This window comes from Xenopus tropicalis, chromosome 1 (assembly GCF_000004195.4).
Source record: "Xenopus tropicalis strain Nigerian chromosome 1, UCB_Xtro_10.0, whole genome shotgun sequence".
NCBI classification, from domain to species: domain Eukaryota; kingdom Metazoa; phylum Chordata; class Amphibia; order Anura; family Pipidae; genus Xenopus; species Xenopus tropicalis.
In genome coordinates this window covers 50,875,491-50,893,765 of record NC_030677.2, presented here as the reverse complement: position 1 = coordinate 50,893,765, position 18,275 = coordinate 50,875,491, and the positions used below count along the sequence as shown (strand labels likewise).

Below are 18,275 nucleotides of genomic sequence, written 5' to 3'. Positions count from 1 at the left end.
TTGGGCACTATCAGAAATGGCATACCCATATTTCAGAGGTTTCTGGATAACAGATTTCCCAATAATAAATCCTATACCTGTAACATGTGGCTAAAACTATGGCAAATCCTTTTTATTAGTCTGCTGTCAAGGCACTCATATTGTTACTACAGATCAAGAGCTAATATGCCACCACTATGGATCTCAGCCCATTAATAATGGTTATTAAAATGAAAAGAAGACAGTGTAGAGAGTGTAATAATCATAACACATCTGTACAAATACTTATATAGAAAAGAAAGTAAATGTCACACTTATGAGACAAAACACCAAAGCACAATTGAAAATTTGCTGATCAGAACAAATGGGTGGATTTTATTTTTAATAAAGTCTGTCAATATATGCCTAGCAATATAACTAGAGAATTAGTAGTACAGTTACCTGGTACTGCTCACTCAGAGCAGTACCAGGTAATGAGTATGAATAAAACTGTTTGGATCCTGGGGACATGAATAAACTGTTTGGACCCTAGGGACACAGACCATGCTTCGTTTCCAAAGACAGTAGTTCAAGTCCATCATGCCAAGAAATTCCCAGTAGATGTTGCTGTTGCCTAACTGGTGAGTAGTGATGAGCGAATCTGTCCCATTTCCCCATAAATTTTGCGAAACGCATTTGCTGTGTGATCTTTTTTGTCACCTACGTCTTTTTTTGTCACCCGTGCATTTTTTCAATGCGGTGGTGCCCTTTTTTGACGCAACCGTGCCCAATTTGACATGCGGCAAATTTTTTTTAAGCGTAACAAATTTTTCAGCAGCAAAATTCCGTGGTGAGAATTCAGGCCTGTTTGGGCATCTTATGGTAAAAAATCTATGTCTGGCTGCAACTGATTTTATGTACTCCTGGCAGATATTACTTAAGCATTATCTTTATCTTTCATTACTATAAGCCCAAGTTCTTTTGACAATTTTATTTGGATGAAGAAAAAGGACATGATCTGATCTAACATTTTGAGGGGAAAATTTGAGCAGCTGCCTTGGGCAGAGAAGAAGAGCAGATTTGAGCATTTCCCAATGGAAAACAACTTGGGATTCTATGGAATCAGTGCCTACACTGCTACATGCTTCTCAGACATAGATTCATCCTTATTCACTTTGCAAAGAGCATAAAGAAAAAAAAGGATGGTTCAGGTTCTATTTGTTTTTATGGCTTTTTTAATCATTGCAGACCCACTTTGCAAATATAGTGTAGGGACCCCAAAGAATTGGGCCCCTTCAGTATTAGTTCCCCTTTAGACAGGCACCATGAGGGTGGCCTATGTGATTTGGACACCTAAAGGTGGTCCTAGCTGTTTATGTGTGAAAAGGGAGTTTCCCTGTTGTTTAGCAGCAACCACTAGGTGGCAGTGTGCTGCAATATAAAAAGGGATGACACCCATTTTGTGAAGGTCTTTCTGCCTGGGACCCCTCTGTAAGGAGGTGAACAACAGGCTAGTGTTCTAGTACAGGAGGTACTGTAATAGGTCACTCTAGGAGTGACAGGCAGGCTAGAGAGAACGGGCAGTGATAGCCCCAACAGGAGAGAGAGGGGTTAAGACCCCCCAGCACTCATGGCTGGAGTTAAGGACCTGTAGTGTGTAGTAAGAGGAGCCAAGTCAGCACCTGGGAGTGTTCCCAGTGAAGGGGCCCTACGCATGGACCGGGGTGAGTTCCTAGGTGGAATCATCTGGCGTGAGTACCGGGGGTAGCCCAAAGAGAGAGAGTGTGACTTGAGCCGTCTGTGTGACAACCTCTTAAGTGTTCTGCCTGCATCAACAATAAACAAGTTCATCTGGTTCACCATTTTAACCGGTGTCTTGGCTATTCATATACTGAGGATCCTCAACTGCCTGGTAAGCAGCTACCCCAAGGGAGGGGCAAGGTACCGGGAGTTGCTGGGAGTCCGGGTCCAAGGAGGACCTCAGAGTTTTCCCAGGGAGGAGACATATAGTTCTACCTATACCTACCCTGGGTGGAGGCACGCCATTCATTTATATCATACCTGTCCGTCATAATAAGCGGGGGCTCAGGGCTCCTGTAGCACCACACGCAGGGAGTTGCGTGTTAAAAGTACAACAGTAGCCAAATTAGGGTTACAATAATTTACTGGCACTTTCCATAAAAATGTTTCATGAAATGTTTTTTTGCAGTTATTTTATACTTTAACCTTGCACCTGTTTTATGTACTCAACACAATGAGCACATCCCTACATAGTCAGAGTCTATTTAAGGGAAGTGCTTATATCACTATCTATTGATCTGATACTGCAAATCATCAGGAGAAGGATTAATCACAATTCCAAGAATCTGATAGGTCACTGCTGCTCTAGCACACAGCTTCAAAGTGTCAATTTACAGAAACTCATGATCATGGTCTATATGCAAAACTCTTTCTTAGATATATATTTTAAAAGAGAATAAAAAATGTACTCTTTGTTAAATAATTAATTTGAAAGGGTCCTGCGCTGATGTACTTTGATGCTACCAGAAACCAGCAAATTTAGATCCCTTGAAGAGATCAGTGCTCAGTGACACGTATTTGTAAGCCATAACTGAATTTACAGCAAAAAAAGAAGACATGTAGGACCTTACAGTAACAGGGTGCAACTTGCTAAGGAAGTTATGCATCTAACAATTTTTCTAGATAATGTCAGTATCATACCATAAAGCAAATACTGAAACCAGTTTTTCAGCAGGTTACAAGGATTTGTTAAGGTGCGCTCACTTACCACAGGCTAGTGAACAAAGTTCAATTTTGAGAGCCACTGGTGTGTTTTTTCCCACAATGCAGGGTTTTTCCCCCAAAATTCCAACATAATTGTGGACACAAATGGGCGCTTTTCTTGACACACACAGTTGTGTCCAATATGGCGAAATGGATGCAAATACATGTGCTCTGAATGATGTCTGTACCCGATTCTCTAGGCGCAAGTGTGCTGCACCTATTAATTCAGGGCATTGAGGGAACCCTCCCTAGAGTTATCGCCTGGTCAAGAGGTGGGCTGTAGCTCCAGGGTTCCCCCAAATCAATAGGCACATCAGTGGCCAGTACGGAAGCATGCACGACCTGATCATGAATGGTCTACACAGAGTGCAACAGAAGTGCAAAGAGTGCACTTAGCCGCAAGTACCTTTCATAAAACTGGGTTTAGGTGCAACTCACTTTGGGGAAAAGCCCAAGCTGGTACATTCTTTAAATTTGCAGACAACAAATATTAATAGGTATGCAATTTGGTGTAATAAATTCTATCTCCCACCGGAAGAGTATTATCTGGGACATTTTTTCCACTTGTTTTATTGCACTACTGAATTCAAAGGATTGTGCTTATACTGAAGTAGAGTAATATTTTCATGAAAATATGTGGCAAAATCATGTTAAAAATAAAATTCTCTGCTTGATAAACAGACAATATATGCCTACTGCATTAGCTGAATTTGTTATGTGGAACTGACATGTGCAGAAAAGTTTTTATTTTCTATGACATGAAACGTCAATAAACATAAAAAATATTATGTTTTAGAAAATATGTTTTCGAAGTTTGATAACAGATGTCCAATAATTCAGATTGTTAATACAACCACCTGTCTTTCATATTTCCTGTTTGTTATGTTTTCAGATGATTCTAATATCTACACAAAAAAAATGTAAAAGTTTTTTAAAGTTTCCTGTTATGTCCAAGTCTTTCTCTTCTTTGCAGTGTGAGTTTAAACGACTCAAGAACATCTAAAGGAAAGAAATTGAAAAAAGATCTAATATACCAAAATTCTAATCTTATTGACTGCATTATCAAACCCCTGAGACAGTGGATTGCAAAGGAAATTGAAAAATGGTATAACAACAAATAGAAAATAATAGCTAAATCTGATTCATATGCATCTCTTAAATTAATAATTATAAATTGTAAGTTTAAATTAAGATTCTCCTATAGGAAATACCATAACTGGCTGATACATTAGACAGCGTCAAGAAGGGGTTGCATGACTTTTTAACAAGTGAGGGAATACAGGGGTATGGGGGATAGCTCTCAGTACTAGTGACGGAATACAGGGGTATGGGAGATAGCTCTCAGTACAAGTGAGGGAATACAGGGGTAGGGGGGATAGCTCTCAGTACAAGTGAGGGAATACAGGGGTAGGGGAGATAGCTCTCAGTACAAGTGAGGGAATACAGGGTTATGGGAGATAGCTCTCAGTACAAGTGAGGGAATACAGGGGTATGGGAGATAGCTCTCAGTACAAGTGAGGGAATACAGGGTTATGGGAGATAGCTCTCAGTACAAGTGAGGGAATACAGGGGTAGGGGAGATAGCTCTCAGTACAAGTGAGGGAATACAGGGTTATGGGAGATAGCTCTCAGTACAAGTGAGGGAATACAGGGTTATGGGAGATAGCTCTCAGTACAAGTGAGGGAATACAGGGTTATGGGAGATAGCTCTCAGTACAAGTGAGGGAATACAGGGTTATGGGAGATAGCTCTCAGTACAAGTGAGGGAATACAGGGTTATGGGAGATAGCTCTCAGTACAAGTGAGGGAATACAGGGTATGGGAGATAGCTCTCAGTACAAGTGAGGGAATACAGGGTTATGGGAGATAGCTCTCAGTACAAGTGAGGGAATACAGGGGTAGGGGAGATAGCTCTCAGTACAAGTGAGGGAATACAGGGTTATGGGAGATAGCTCTCAGTACAAGTGAGGGAATACAGGGTTATGGGAGATAGCTCTCAGTACAAGTTGATCCAGGGACTGATCCGATTGCCATCTTGGAGTCAGGAAGGAATTTTTTCCCCTCTGCAGCAAATTAGAGAGGCTTCAGATGGGGTTTTTTGCCTTCCTCTGGATCAACTAGTAGTTAGGCAGGTTATATATAGGCATTATGGTTGAACGTGATGGACGTATGTCTTTTTTCAACCCAACTTACTATGTTACTATGTTACTATTATATTTTAAAAAAACATGAAAATTTGCATTGGAAACTGCTCTTTCATGATGCTATCTCATCCTATGTCTTTTTTTAACTTATGTTACTATGTTACATACTATGTATAATAATTAAACATTTAGAATAGAAGATGGCAAATAACTTCACTTGAATGTACTTAAATCTACTTAATTTACAATAAATTAAATGGTCCATATATCAGCCCCTGCCCCTGGGGGCCTATCACATTCACACACACTGTGGCCAATTTTATTAGGAGCCAATTAACCTGCCTGTATGCTTTTGGAGTGTGGCAGGAAACCAGAGAACATGGAGGAAACCCACACAGATATGGGGAGAACATATAAACTCCTTGCAGGTACTGTTCATGCCAGAATCGAACTCAAGACCCCAACACTACAGGGCAGCAGCCCTACTCACTGTGACACCCTACTCACTGTGACACCCTACTCACTGTGACACCCTACTCACTGTGACACCCTACTCACTGTGACACCCTACTCACTGTGACACCCTACTCACTGTGACACCCTACTCACTGTGACACCCTACTCACTGTGACACCATGCTCCTCTACATTTTTAATGTATCTCTGAGTATTTCCATACTCCACACAATTGCCGTCTCTCCTGTTAGATCATATTCAGTTAATTATAATATTTCTTTAAAAAGGTGAACAGTGAACTGAAGAACTGAATTAGATAACTGATCATCTTATCTCCAGTAGTTTAATGTTTTCATTTCATTGTTTTTCATGGAGGCCACCTTGTACTTCAGCTTTACATACATCTTTGAAAGGAGAGAGAGAGAGACATCACTACTTGAAAAGATTCCATTCAAATTCAATTACCTCTCTCAGTAAGAAGCTCTTTATTGTTTAAGAAAAAATAATTAAAAAAATTTCAATAATTATACCTATATAAAATATACTTAAAATCTTTCAAATTGATTTATATTGTTTCTTATATACTTTGTTGCTGAAAATTACACTATCCATTATGCTGGTATCAAACTTTATTAATACACTTAAACAGTAAAAAACAGTTTATGATTTTATAATGAAAAGCGTAATTTCTTAAAAACCCCAATTAACATTTAATTGGAACACCTTCTCTTTCAACAAATAAGACTTATTTTGAACATGCTTTTTGCCTGTTGGTTTAATTAGGAACTATGTATGTTTTTTTAGTAACTTACTGACTAAACAGGTACAACCTAAAATTGAATGTTAAGTTACAATCTAGTTCCGGTTCCTATAAGCACAACCAGAACAGATCACCAGAAGTTGTCTGTAAAATGAACTGCATGACTTCCTAGTGGGCTGGTGATTTTATTTTTACTGTGCTTGTATGAACAGGAAGTAGATTGTGACTTTTCATTTCATTATTTGTCCTCCTTAAAGGAATACTTTTCAAAACACATCGGTTAATACAGCTTCTCCAGCAAAATCCTGCATTGAAATCTGTTTTTCAAAAAAGCAAACAATTTTTTATATTTAATTTTGAAATTTCACATGGGGATAGCCATATTCTTTATTTCCCAGGGTGCCACAGCCATTTGACCTGTGCTCTGATAAACTTCAGTCACACTTTAGTGCTGACCTGCAAGTTGGAGTGATCTCACCCCCTCCTTTTCCACCCAGGAGAAACTCCCAGTAGCTATTAGACTTGCACTTAATAGTAAGTAATCCAAGTCCGGCTTGGGACTCCCCCAGTTACATGGGAGTAAAGGAACAATAGGTTATCTGAAAGCAGTTCTAATGTATAGTACTGGCTCCTTCTGAAAGCTGAGACGCCTACACACCAATATTACAGATGGCGCCTACACACCAATATTACAGCTACAAAAAATACATTTGATGGTTCAAGAATACAATTTTAAATGGTAGAGTGAATTATTTGCTATGTAAACAATGTAATGTGTATGTAATTTAGAAATAAAAAGTAAACCATGAAAATCATGACAGTATCCCTTTAAGTAAAAACAAATACCATACCATACAAACCATACATATTAATTGAAACAATCAGACAAATAATATATTCAGCACAGGTTTATTAAACTATAATGACATCCATCAATATAAAAATGCCATTCACCAGGACTCAATATGCTGGGGTGGCACTTACGTTTTATCCAACTAGTTCCCCACATAAAGCGACTCCCTCCTGGGGTGGCACATAAGTTTTCCAATTTTCTGTTTAAGTGAGAGGCATATAAGCATATTCTGGAATGAGCCCTATGTTGCATTCAGAATTGAATCATTCAGAATGTACAAACTGCTATGGAGCCCTGTGTGTAATCCCAGAGCTGAGAGCGCTAAAACAAATCCCCACGCTCGTATATAAGGAGTTCTTTCAGCAGGTGCAGGCGCTAGACTTGTACTCACCAACACAGCTTAGCAGGCCACAAAAGTAAAGTACTGCAGAACTTCAGGCTAAATAAAACAATAGTATCATTATAGCAACTTTGTGTTCTCTGGTGCTTTATTTTTGACAGCTTGATAAAGGACCAACATTGCTGTGCTGATGCCATGGAGTGCTGCAGTACTTCACTTTTGTTTAGAGCTGAGGGCGCTACAGGGGCAAGGCGCAGAATTTGTGCCCTTATGCACTTTACGCACCATCGAATATATATTATAGGGTATCCGTAGCTCTTGGGTATTATAGTGAAATCTAATACCCATTCATAAATATCCACTTTCCAGTAAAAGTTCATACTTCCACTCAAATAATTTTGACTTAGCTCATAGATGATTCACAAAAGTGAATTAGTCCTGGATCATTAATGATTGTATTAATTAGTACAGGTATGGGAACCGGTATTTGGAAACCCATTATTCAGAATTACAGGAAGGCCAACTCCCGTAGACTCCATTTTAATCAAATAATTCAAAATTTTATAAACAATTTACTTTTTCTCTGTAATAAAACAGAACCTTGTACTAGATCCCAACTAAAATATAACTAATCCTAATTGGAGGCAAAACAATCCTATTGGGTTTATTCAATATTTAAATTATTTTTTATAGACTTATCCAGAAAACCCCAGGTCCCATGCATTCTGTATTACTGCTTCCATACCTGTACCAGTAACCTTGTACTACCCCACTTGTCAAAAGTTATCTAGAATTCTTATAATCATTATATCTATTTATATGACAGGGAGAGAATGTGACAGCTACACAATTTTTATTGAAAAAAAAGAAAACCCCCCTTTTCCCCCAAGATGACATACCCAGAATTGTCTAGAAATTTGTGGTTTCATCTTTAAAATAACAGAATATCTTTCTGCACTGCAACACATTTTTTAATTGGGGCAAATATAAAGAAATTATTTTCAGTTGACCATGGGAAAAACAAGGACTTTTTTCTCTTTTAGAGAAGTTTTAAAGATGGATATCACAAATGCAGACACACTGGAAATTGTAAATGCTTGAACACTAAAGGCAGTTTGCATACAAATATATACCCTGTTCGCTGGTCTCTTTTGCACAATAGTTATCCCCAATGCCCAGGTTTCTGCCAAGAAACTGCTTTATCAATAATATAGGCACTTTTGAATGTTTATGCAACAAAGTTACTGTGTATGTTCTATTAGATTCATTCTCCCTTGCAACTGGTGCACTTTATATGAGTGCCACAAATGGCAAGAAACACTGGCCGAACTGCAAATAACGTACATTTATTGAAAATACCCTATTAATCTCTATCCTAAAACTTTAAACCTTAAATTCTGAACATGTTTCAAAACCCTTGGTTGGTTTATATTATTATTATTATTTATATAACGCCATCAATTTACACAGCGCTTTACAGAATAGAGGGGTACAAAAGACATAGCAGTTAACATGTACATATAAACAATTCACAAAAATGGTTTGCAGTTACATTGGATCGGATCGGAGACACTAGGGGGAGGGCCCTGCTCACAAGAGCTTACATTCTAAAAGGGAAGGGTGAGACTTAACTTTACATGGAAATAAAAAAACATAGCAATTGTTTTAATTAGTCCCTATTGGTAAACATTATAAAGAAAGATAAAACAAATTAACTGAAAATTGGTGTGCATACCAGTCGTAGATGTACACTTTCCAATAGCTATGGAACAACTACGCAACCCAGAAACAAACATATGCTTGACAGGCTACTGTTGAGTATAGCAGAAGAACTGGCTTAGCATTTTAGCTGTTGAGAAAACACGATGCAAATTACATGTCTCTTTTTTGGAGGCATGTTGGAGCTGCACGATAGAAGTGTCCCTAAAGATGGGCAGAGATGGCCTGACTTGGTTTTGCTGTTATCTATCCTGTGGGCATGATTCATACACATGCTGTACCACACATTGCAATATAAAATTTTTAGCCCAGACAGCCCAATTTCGATGGCGTGTCAGAACATGCCCATCTAAATCTGCACATATGGCCGCCATGATATACTGGATTTACACTTTTTTGATAAGCTCTCTTGACAATTAAAACACTGTACGTGTTCTCATTTTCCTAATGGGCTAAAAGAGATTGCTTGCAGTTCATTACTTATAATGATAATATGGCTGATGACCTCAGATGCACAGAAAACGTCCAAAAATCACATTCCATTCATAAATGGAAAATGGAACCAAGTTTCCCATACAATAAAATGTATATCCAGAAGCACTAGACAAACCACAGCAGCTAAAAGACAAATGTTATTTTGCTGCCCCTCAGGATGAAAGTTACAGCAGGTACACCAACACATCTGACAGAGAGGCTGCAGCCAAAGAGTTTCTTACGTCTATAGTGGTGCCCCTTACATCTAGACTGAAATAAATCTTATGAATAATTACTAATGATCCTGTGTTTCTTCAGAAAGACGTCATGCTAATATTTTTCCAGGATCTGAAAATTATTGTAACTACTGTAGAAAGATCTAGCTTGTTTGGTAGGTTGAATCTCCCACATTTAATCAGCTATGGGACAGGCCTTTTGTGAGTCTTTCAATTTCCAAGAATTAGAAATCTGTCACTGTGAGGGCCCTTACACACAGGCAGTTCTTCCTGCATCCCCCTGCAGTTGGTCCTTCAATGCAGGAGAAAACAGAAAGTAGCACAGCCCTTTCTTTGGGATGGGACTCTACTCATTCAGCCACATGCCTTATGTTGGAATGAAGGAGAAATCCTAGGAGAGCAATTGGTTCAATGTGGGTAAAAGTAAGGCTAGCACTTTGATGTAACTGCCCCAAATGCTACATGTGCTGCCCTGCTGCTGGACCAAGGAAGACAAAGCCCCTCTGCCTGGAACAAAAGACAGCGAAGGTTTCCCATAAAACAGCCAGAAATAAATGATCATTTGCCTGTGTTAATGGTCTCCTCACAGTGATGGTGTCATATGCAGCAACAAGGAAGCAGTGCAAATGTAATCTCTTTATACCCAATGTGTTTCTGCCTAAAATCATCATTTGTAACAATAAACATTGAGAATTATTCATCTACCATTCTTCTATTTAGAGAACATATTCAATTCAACTGTAACAAACTACACAATATTAGCTACAGTTGCACACCATCATATTAAGCAAGGTATTTAAAGAAAAAAATTGCTCTGAATGCCGATGGGAAATGAGGACAGAAAATGTACAACCTGGGAGCCGTTTCAAGTGTTATACTGTTTGATCACTCACGTTACAGTACATCCCAGGCTATAAAACAATGGAAAATGCACACAGTCAAAACCTATTTTCAGGATACCTATATTTTACATTTTTCTCCAGAAGCCTTAAATATTTAATATTTTGCCTTGAGGCACAAAGGTACATCATCTGATATCCCATCAGGTTACATTTGCAATACAGTATGTGATTTCTGCATTTAAGTAGAAAGTAAAACCTCTCAGAAATTGTTCAGCTATTGCAAAATGATTTTCTTTTCTTGATTTCCTCTTTTAAATTATTCGATGTTGTAGTTTTATTCTTAAAGGCATATTAAAACAGACTCAATACACGATTATTGGGGAAATATATTTCATGGTACATTAGAAAACTGACTAATACCTTCCACTGTGAATGTGAGAGGACAGACAGGAGTAAGCTGACATTTATATACATAAATACATTTACACCAAACACGTTTATTGCTGTGTGTATTACAGTATATGGTTTATATAGTTACCAGTGCTGCATACTGAGAGAAGCCATAATGTTTGTGCTCCAACAGGCAACAAACGCCAGAAGGCATGATGCAAAGTTCAAAAAGCATTGTGCTCTCATATTAGAAGGGCCATTCCCTACCTGACTGTCCTTCTCTTAAATAACCAGAGGGCACTTGTCTGCTTTTTAGCCTGTGACAATGGTTGATACTGTAGGTGTCTGTTTAACCCATTCAACTAATTGTCAGTTTGACCCCAAGCTTTGATATCTTCTCTATCTAGTCTTCCCACCACTTTCCCTGAATCAATAATCTAGCTTTTTAGTGTATTCCCTTGTCCTTTAAGTATGCCATTATCAATGTTCATGTTCTGGCAGAAACCTCTGATGTATGTACACCACGTAGGAACAGGTATGGGATCTATTATATGTAAAAACCCATTATTCCCATTATGCAGAAAACTCTGAAATACCAAAGTGCCATTTCCTATTGAGTGCTGTTTCAGCAAACAAATCTTATTGTGGTACAATATCCTTTTTCTCTATAATAATAATAATAATAATAATACTAAAAGATTACCTTGTACTTGATGGTAAGAGAGGGGCAGATTTATCAAAATGTGAGTTTAGAGCTCAATACATAAAAATTCATCCACATTCTATTCATTTCTATTAGGACAAAACCACACCAGCCGGGTTAGTACGAGCGAGTCTTTCCTCTCCCTTAGTCCTCCTGTCTTTGGGATCCTGGGGCTGGCGCATTTTTTTGTTTAAGTTTGGCTTTTCACAAAGACAGAAGAAGGAGGATGATTGCTTTCTCGCAGCTACCCCAGGCTGGTGCGGTAAGTGGTTCCTAACATTTTGGTACCCACCCAGTGATGTAGCCTTTCCTTCTCCTTTAAGCTCGTAACTCACATTTTGATGAATCTGCTCCTAAGCTATCACCAATCCAGGTTGGTGGATACATATCAGTGTTTCTATTATTTACATTCTTTTATGTAGCACTAAGGCATTGTGCTCCAAATCACAAAACTAAAAAACTAAAAAAAAACCTCTAAAAAAACTCCACACTTTTCTGATAGTAAATCCTATACCTTAAATTATTAGGTTGCAAAATCAAAGACAATAAAAAAAATAAAGACAAACATGCAACAAGTTCAGCCACTTAACTTCTCAACTATCCCTCCCAAAATATAATCCTCCATGTTCCTCATGGCTCAGTTTGGCTTCCTTCTACATCAAAATATCTTGATTACAGCTGAAATCTTCTATTCAAATTAAAGAGCTGTAATAATTCAAACTCTACTGTCTCATTACAAAAACCTTCTACAAGAAGTCTTTGCCAAGCACATCATAGCCTCATATTAATTGAAAGCTACTTATTCATATTCAGGACAACTGTAGAAAAAGGCCCCTTTTTGGGTAGGCCAGACAATAGTGAACCTCTGCCCTTTTGTGAGTAATTTGTTTTTATTAGTCATGTGCTCTGAAATAATAAATATGACAGCCACTCTTTATGTAAAGTATAAACCAAACAACATACTTATAAGCATTACAAGATATACTGTATTGGCAATAGTAGATTAGATCATTAACAATTTTACTCCATCCCACTGCATACTGTGAACAATAATAATGAAAATAATGATCTAAAAAAAGTCCATACCTATGTGTGATTCTTCTGTGACTGATGCACACAGCAGTCTCTTGATCCTGAGCAATGCAAACTTTATGACGACTGCATTTCACTTTTAAACATGGATCTTTAGATGGATCTAGGGCTGAAAAAAACAGAAACACTTTCTAAATCAATTAACACTTATTTATGGTCTTATTAAGTGAATTCCTTTATCATACATATATAAGAGATGTGGTAAACATCTACAACTAATATTTGCTTGAACATTCCACCCAAAGATTAAGACAGAGCTGCCACCACTTTTTCTGGACAGGGCCTAGAAGAAAATCTTAAAATGTCTACAATAAACACCCCTATACAATTGTAATAAAAAGTTAACATAGTTCATGTATTCTAGCATATTAAGTATATTTGAGCAATGGTTCAAAACACATATTACCACCAAGATATAGTGGCAAGTGCAGTTTTTAAGAAACACACACATTTCAGATTAAGCAACACTACTACCAGTAATATTCTGAACAATATCCATTGGTGTCAGCTGGGGTGTCCCCACATCAGGAAGGATTAAAAGTAACAAAATATTCATAACTGTACTGAAGTATATTACTTAGCATGAATGGATAAAAAGAAAAGCTCTTCAGTAGAGAACACCAACAATCCATATCTTCATATGATGTAGAGTTGTACATCAACAATGTATTTGGTTATTAACAGTAGCCCAGTTCACTTCTGTGGACAATAAAGAGCAAATCCAGCTTTTTTCAGTCAGAAAGGGATGATTGCCACATTGCTATTCAGAATTATAAGCCTTCTCTTAGTCATGCCACTTTAGATCCAAACTTAATCCAATACATCTGCCACTTTATTCATCCAGCCAATTACAAGAATTACATTTACTAAAGCTCTATTTTTTTGGTTCAGGTTTTTTGATGCCCAAACTCAATTTTGCCAGAGAAAAAATACATGTTTTTTGTCGCTATTTATTATGCAACAAAACGGCAACAAATCCGAACACAAAAATAAACCATCTAAAACCTGTCCCTTTTACAAATGGAAGATCTTTCTTTGCTTTGTGGTTTTAGGGATTTTCTGACGCTGGGTTTTGTGTGATCAGTAAAGTACTAACTTTCATAAAAAGGGCATTAACTCAAGGGATGAAAACACAATTTTGTCTCTTTATAGGTCTCTGGTAAGGCCTCACCTTGAGAATGCAGTGCAGTTTTGGGCTCCAGTCCTTAAAGGACACGTAACAGTGCTCAATCCAACCAGAACTTTTTATCATAGTAAAAAGTAAATACAGGCTTTACACGTCCTTTAAGGATATTAATGAGCTGGAGAGAGGTGTAACTAAACTGGTAAAGGGGATGGAAGATTTAAGCTATGAGGTGAGACTGTCGAGGTTGGGGTTGTTTTCTCTGGAAAAAAAGGTGCTTGCAAAGAGACATGATTACTCTGTACAAGTACATTAGAGGGGATTATAGGCAGATAGGGGGTGTTCCCCTAAAAAAAAAAAACAGCACACCAGAGTCCTCCCCATTAGACTAGAAGGACAAAACATTCATATGAAGCAGCGTAGGTGGTTTGTCACGGTTAGGGCAGTGAGGTTGGGGAATGCCCTTCCTAGTGATGTGGTAATAGCAGATTCTGTTAATGCCTTTAAGAGGGGCCTGGATGAGTTCTTGAACAAGCATAGTATCCAAGGCTATTGCGATACTAAAATCTGCAGTTAGTATTGATGTTGGTATATATAGTTTATGTATGCTAATGTTTAGATCAGGTCAGTTTAGATCTATGTGTGTGCTTAGGGGTTTTCTTAGAAGGGTTGAACTTGACGGACTTTTGTCTTTTTTCAACCCAGTTTAACTATGTAACTATGACGATACGAAAAAGTTGTAGTTTTATGCCACAAACTGAAAAAACTGCGGTTTTATAGTTTTTTTCCGTATCTTTTACTGTTCCTGCTTTTTCAGTTCAGCTCTTTTGATTCATGACTGACATTCATGGAAATTAGTTTCTTCTCTCTTCCTATGGTGATATTGCATAGTAACAGTGGTTCTGTTTGTGTCATGCTGAGCTTGGTCAAGCACAGTATCAACATTGAACACAATTACACAGTAGCTAATACTTTAAAATGTCTTATAAATAAAAATATTTGCCCAAGAAACTTTTATTTAACTTCTGGTTGAACCAGAGAAAGGCAAAATCAATTAGTAGTCAAACCATTCTCTGTATAAAGTTTGTACTCTGTTTGAAAATCAGTAACTATGTACTTTACCACAAAAGTCAACGGACCCTTTCTTGAAACTATTGAACACATCTGCAATCGCTTCAGGGAGACATTTCTGCAACTTCACAGCTCCCACATTAAACAAGATGAAACCCCCTTTCTTCTAATGTCAATTGATCCCTCATGTACACTGGAGAGATTCAGTGGCACATAAGGCTATGGAGTGTTTTTGTAAGGTGCCCTATATCTTTATGCCCAGTGACCACTTTCCCTGTCTCTTCTACAGTGAAAACAGTATTGCATAGTTTTTCTTTCTTGTTAACTGAGATTGGGAATGCTCTTTATTAATCTATTTGCTTTTATCTGGACTTTCTGAATTTCAGTAATGTCCCTATTTGAGTACTTAAAGGAACAGTAACACCAAAAAAAAATAAACAATGTATAAAATAAATTACATTTTAATGCACTGTTGCCCTGCACTAAAACAACTGGTGTGTTTGCCTCAAAAAGACTGCTATGGTTTATATAAACAAACCTGCTTTGTAGCCATGGGGGCAGCCATTCGAAGGTGAAAAGGCACTCGTTACTTAGGAGATAACAGATAAACCCCCATTATATTATACAGAGTTTAGCTAACTATAGAAGCATTTCTGTAGCAAACATACTAGTGTTACCAGTGCAGGACAACAGTACATTATATTTTAATTACTTTAAAACACTTTCATTTTTTGGTGTTACTGTTCCTTTAAGACTAAAATTGACCAATATATTTAAGATTCTGAGGACTTACCAGTACTTTGTAAAGCAGACAAATTCCCACTCCTAAATAACCCTTTTAAAACAGAACAGTATCTTATTGGTATTGCTTGCTATAGCTAAGTTTAAAATACTCTACAAATGTCCTTCTCCATTCATCTTTCTCTCCACCCAGCGCCATTACGGGTACCCACCAATCTTTCTTTCTATTCATTCCCATTAAGGAATATAAGGGTATAAGTAGTATGCATGTTTTTATGTCCCAAGAACACATAGCCCAACAATTATAAACACTGAATGTAATTTGCCATTTAACATCCCAGATAACTACTTTCTCAAGATCTCTGTGCATGGATGCCATATATTCGATGGATTTAATTGTTTTGAATAGTGTCAAATCAAAATCATTGCCAGCTACCCTTCAAGCAATTCTACACCACAAACCAACAGGCCTTAGTTTATAAAGCAAATATTTGTATGGCATTATACCAACTGCCCTGTACATCACCTGTAACACAACCCTAGCGTTCAACTTCCGACTTCATAAAAAGAAAGTAAATCATGTTGATTCTTTAGAATAATCTAAAGAATAATCTTGAATTCTATCTCTAAACAAACTTTCAAATAAACCTCCTGGCCTATAATTGCCAAGCTAAGACCGCAAAGCCTTTTTAAGAACTAGAAGTACATGCGCTTTCCTCCATTCTACTGGGACCATATTATTATTAACATTATTAACATTTATTTATAAAGCGCCAACATATTCCGCAGGGCTGACCATACCAAATGAAATGGAATCTATGGGTGCATGTCATCTATCCCCAATGATTTGTTACACTTTTATTAATGTTCAAATACAATATCTTTGTTAGCCAATGCTAATTTATTTGAACTAAGCTTTCAATACAATTACAATGTTGTAATGAGTATTGTATCACTGGCTCTTCTATTTTATATGCTGCAGAAAAAAATCATTAAACACACATAAACAAAATATTTTAATTTCTAATGGAGCCACACTCTCAGTCCTCTTTTTTTACTGTCGATAAACTCTTACATTGACTGACATTATCGAGCACCAATTGCAGCAAACACTCTCTATTTCACAATCTGTTTTACAATCAATACTAGTGGAAAATGTTTTTACTGTAATAATAATTATTACCTAAATTTGACAATATTTAGTCTTAAATAATAATTACCCCCAAAGGCTGGAGATTTGTGACCAAAAAGGAAATACCAGACTATTTTGAGGTTTAAGCTGGAGCAAAGTAATGTTTGAAATAACAATGTGATTAAGAAAGACTGATGGGTTTGTCTTACACTTGATTGTCTTAAAAACAGAAAAGCTTGGCCAACTTTTTTCCAAGATATTAAATCCTTCTGGAAACAATTACACATGCCAAAGTCACCAGCTCACAGTATTTTGAATAAATTATGTAAGTATGTTGAAGAAAATATATTAATGTTAAAATAAATGTGTAATAATACTGCAAATAAAGTTTTCTTCATTAAACATGCTGATTACCTGTGTGCATTATTCCTTATCTTCTGCTGCATTATATTTCCAGGCTGAAGTGAGATGATAAGTCTATAGGAACTATTCGCAATTTTACAAATTTGTTCTTTAACAGTTTTATAGTACAGGTATAGGACCTGTTATACAGAATGCTTCGGACCTGGGGCTTTATTTAGATCTCCATATCTTAAGTCTACTAAAAAATCATTTAAACATCCTGTAAACCCAATAGGATTAATTATATCTTAGTTGAGATCAAGTACAAGGTACTGTTTTATTATTACAGGGAAAAAGGAAATCATTTTTAAAAATTAGAATTATTTGCCTATAATGGGGTCTATAGGAGATGGCTTTTCCATAATTTGGAACTTTCTGGATAACGGGTTTCAAGATAAGGGATCCTATACCTGTATAAAAAATAATTCCAAGGCAGTTGAAAACAACGTCCTGATCATGCATTAAATACAGTTCTTCTGTACTAAAGGTGCTCTTTCCTTTGTACATCATGTGCAAGTAAGTGGAGTCTGACAGAATCCCCACATTCTACCCCTTCTGAATGCAGTGTGTAGGGAAAGGTGCATTTTTGCACTTTTTATTTTAATTTTTTATATTGCCCTACATGGGTCCAAAAAAAGTTCATCATATATCAACTCCAAACTGAACAAATATATAAAAATATATCAAAATTAAAAACATTACTAAAAGTAAAATATATGACATGTACAAAATTGCCTCTTATCTCTCTAGTCCCACTGCTGCTGAACATTTGCTAATATGATGCACTGACATATATTTGTAAAATGGATTTATGGGCTTAGTAAAAATCAAGTATATGTGGGCCAGTTGCCCAATTCATTTCAAGGTAATCCCCTTTTGGCAGTACATATTGAATTGTGTGTAAAGGCTAGTAATCACCAGGATTTTAACAGTGCCGTGTAAAAAAACTTGTTCTCATCCAAGGTACTTTTTACTTTTAAATTGTAAAAAATGGTTGTATTTGTTTTTTGGGCTTTCAAATGGAAAGATAAGATTTAAGGTCATGATGTGGGCACT

General features: G+C 37.0%; 1 protein-coding gene across 3 annotated transcripts in view; it reads right to left on the bottom strand.

The window, feature by feature from the left end:
* The window catches only part of spock3 (SPARC (osteonectin), cwcv and kazal like domains proteoglycan 3), a 126,616-nt gene that overhangs the window by 34,655 nt on the left and 73,686 nt on the right, over positions 1-18,275 (bottom strand). For all 3 annotated transcript variants that reach the window (XM_012967860.3, XM_012967861.3, NM_001102726.1), the window contains 1 exon segment: positions 12,745-12,859. In XM_012967860.3, the coding sequence (XP_012823314.2) occupies positions 12,745-12,859 (115 nt within the window).